This window comes from Kogia breviceps, chromosome 10 (assembly GCF_026419965.1).
Source record: "Kogia breviceps isolate mKogBre1 chromosome 10, mKogBre1 haplotype 1, whole genome shotgun sequence".
Classification (NCBI taxonomy): domain Eukaryota; kingdom Metazoa; phylum Chordata; class Mammalia; order Artiodactyla; family Physeteridae; genus Kogia; species Kogia breviceps.
Genome location: NC_081319.1, coordinates 84,336,218 through 84,338,896, shown reverse-complemented (window position 1 = coordinate 84,338,896; position 2,679 = coordinate 84,336,218). Strand labels below are relative to the sequence as shown.

Sequence of the window (2,679 nt, the reverse complement as noted above, 5' to 3'; positions counted from 1 at the left end):
ACCCCCTATTCCCTTGGCCTTCTCAAAGAACTCTCTCCCTGTCCATCCTTTTCTTCTGAAGGGGCAGGGTCTTCTCTCTAAGGAATCTTCGGCCCCTCCCTCAGGATGTGTGTGTCTGCTCAGGCTCCCCACCGCACCTGCCTGCCCCTGCTCTCCAAACCCCCCTATTCTCCTGGACCAAGGAGCCCCCTTCCCCCCGCCCCAGCCCAGGGACCCAGCGCCTGCCACGTTAGCACTAGCGGATGAGGACGTTGATCTCAGCCACGCTGGCCTCCAGCACGTTCTCGGCCGTGGTCTTGCCGTGCTGCTCCTTGAGGTGCCGCCTAATGGCAGGCTTGTGAGCGAAGCGCACATCGCAGTAGGAACAGCGATAGGGCCTCGCTCCCGAGTGGAGGTTGAGGTGGTCGTGCAGCGTGGACTTCTGCGTGAAGCACTTGCCGCAGATGCCACACGAGTGCGACTTGACGCCGCGGTGCACGTTCATGTGGCGGTTGAGGTTGCTGCTGTGGTTGAACTGCTTGCCGCAGCGCGGGCACATGAAGATGAAGTGCTGCGCCCGCATGTGGAAGACCAGCTTCTCCACGCCCTGGAACACTTCTGGGCACTTGGTGCACTTGATGTTCTTTAGGGGATTGCCACTGGAAAAGCCTCCGGGCAGGGGTCCCCGACTGCCCCCCGCCCCCAGGCTGCCCCCCGCCCCCCGGGCAGCCATGGCCACCGCTGCTGCCTCCACCAGCCCTGAGGTGGCCCCCACGCTGGCCCGGCCTCCTGGGATCAACAACAGGCCCTCCCCTTCCGCGTCCTCGGACAGGCTGTAGCAGGCTTTCACCACGCCCTGCGGTGGAGCCACAGTGCTGGGGGGCACGCTGCTCTGGGCCAGCTCCCCAAGGTGGCTGCCCACAGAGCCTCCGATGCCCAGACCTCCTCCCAGGCCTCCGGGAGGTTTGAGCCGGTGTGCCACCTCCAAGGCCGATTCCACCTTGACGATGCAGATGTCAGACACGTCCTCGTCCTCGTCCTCATCCTCTTCCTCGGCCTTCAGCTCTAGGTCCTCATCCAGCGGGAACTCCAGCTTCACAGGCCGCAGGAGTGGAGGGGGGAGAGGGGGTGGGGGTGGGGGTTTGGGGGCTGGCTTCGGGGTCCTGGCTGGAGGGAGGAGGGATTTGGTGGCACTGACACTGCTCACAAGGCTGGCATCGCTGACCCCATCCTCTTTGAGGCCTATTTTGGGCTCGATGAACTGGCTGAGGGCATTCCGGCATTTCTCCACCACGTGCTCCATCTGCAGGTAGGAGGCGGCCGTCAGGTAGTTAACAATGTCCCTGACGGCGAATTCCAGGGCGCCCGTATAGCAAGAAAGGAGCAGGTCAGCCACTATGCGTGCACTGTGCATCAGGGAGACCTGCAACTCAGAGCTGGGATTCAGCAGGAACTGGTCCCGCAGGAACGGCGAGCAGGCGGCCAAGATGACCTTGTGGCCGCGGAACTTGAGGCTGTCGGCCACGATGGTCACATCGCAGAACCGCTCCTCTGCGCGGAGCTGGTTCATGTTCCGCAGCGTAGCGGCCTCGTGGCCGGGCAGCTGGAAGCGCAGGACTTCCACCCCAGAGGCCATTGTGGCGGGGGTGGGCCACCCTGGTTGGGAAGGAAACCGGTCAGAGACAAAGGTCTCCGGCTTTCCTAGGCCAAGGCTCCAGGCCTCGCACCCCCATTCTTGCCTGGCCCTCCCAGCATCAGATCATCCAGTTTTCAAGCCTCTTCCTCAGTTTCCCCAGCCCCCGGGGAGGCGCTGTCCCTCCAAAAGGAGGGAGGCGTGGTTCCCGGGGGCGGGGCAGCGGCGTCCACACCCCGCAGCCCGACAGCCCGCGAAGATGGGGCGAGACCGCGCTCCCACGGGGGAAAGCCGGCGGAAGGGGGAGCAGAGGCCTGGGTTCTAGGGTGGCCCCGGTTGCAGCCCCTTCTCACCCCGCCCCCTTTGCCCCCTGCCTCATTCCTCCACACCCCCCACTTGCACGTTTGCACGCGCCTTTCACGTCTTCCCCTCCTGCCTGCACGCATCGTGCACGGCCCCCCCAACGTTCAGAACTCCGTGGCACGCCCCCCCCGCCCCACGACCCTGAGTGCACGCGCCTCTCACCTGGCCGGGTTCCGCGCGCTGTTTTTTTCCCCCCCTATTTCCCCCACCCCCCCCCGGGGCCGACTGCGCCCCCACACACGGGCAGGGCCTGGGCAGCGCGCAGGCGCGGGGGTGCACGGGGCGCGCGCGCGGGGCCGGCTCCGCGTGGGCGTAAGGGGGGAGGGGCGGGGGCGGCTCGTGGCGTGTGTTCCAGGCCCCGCGCGCGGCGGCGTCGGCGAGAACTCGGGGAGGAGGAAGAGGGGAGGGAATTAAAGGAGCAGGATTCCCCCTTTCCCGACCCCCCTTTCTTCATCAGCCCCCCCCCCCCACGGTTAAAGGGCCGGACGGCCTGGCCTCTCCTTTGGCCGGTATTATTTGTCCGCCAGAGCGGAAATACGTTCCGCACCCCCCTCTTTCTAGCTCCCCCTCCTCTGTGCCTCCGGGCCCCGGGGCCCGTCTGCGCGTGCGTGCCAAATACCGCGCGGAGGCCCGCTCACTCGGGCCCGCCTCCCGTTCCCGGCGGCCCGCGGCGCAGCCTGCTTTTCGGCCCCCAATGCGCGCCG

The 2,679-nt window shown here is 66.6% G+C and overlaps 1 protein-coding gene across 2 annotated transcripts; it reads right to left on the bottom strand.

Moving 5' to 3' along the window:
* Positions 1–200: 200 nt before the first annotated feature.
* Positions 201–2,193, bottom strand: ZBTB12 (zinc finger and BTB domain containing 12). Of its 2 annotated transcripts, XM_067006419.1 has the most exons (3): positions 2,138–2,193; positions 1,403–1,635; positions 201–1,282 (listed from the first exon to the last, which is right to left on the bottom strand). In XM_067006419.1, the coding sequence occupies exons 2-3, from the start codon at positions 1,613–1,615 to the stop codon at positions 236–238; spliced, it is 1,260 nt and encodes a 419-aa protein (XP_066862520.1). In that variant the 5' UTR covers positions 1,616–1,635; positions 2,138–2,193; the 3' UTR covers positions 201–235. The 2 variants fall into 2 exon arrangements, with proteins under 2 accessions (XP_066862520.1, XP_058933472.1); XM_059077489.2 differs by having other exon boundaries at positions 201–1,635.
* Positions 2,194–2,679: the final 486 nt, after the last annotated feature.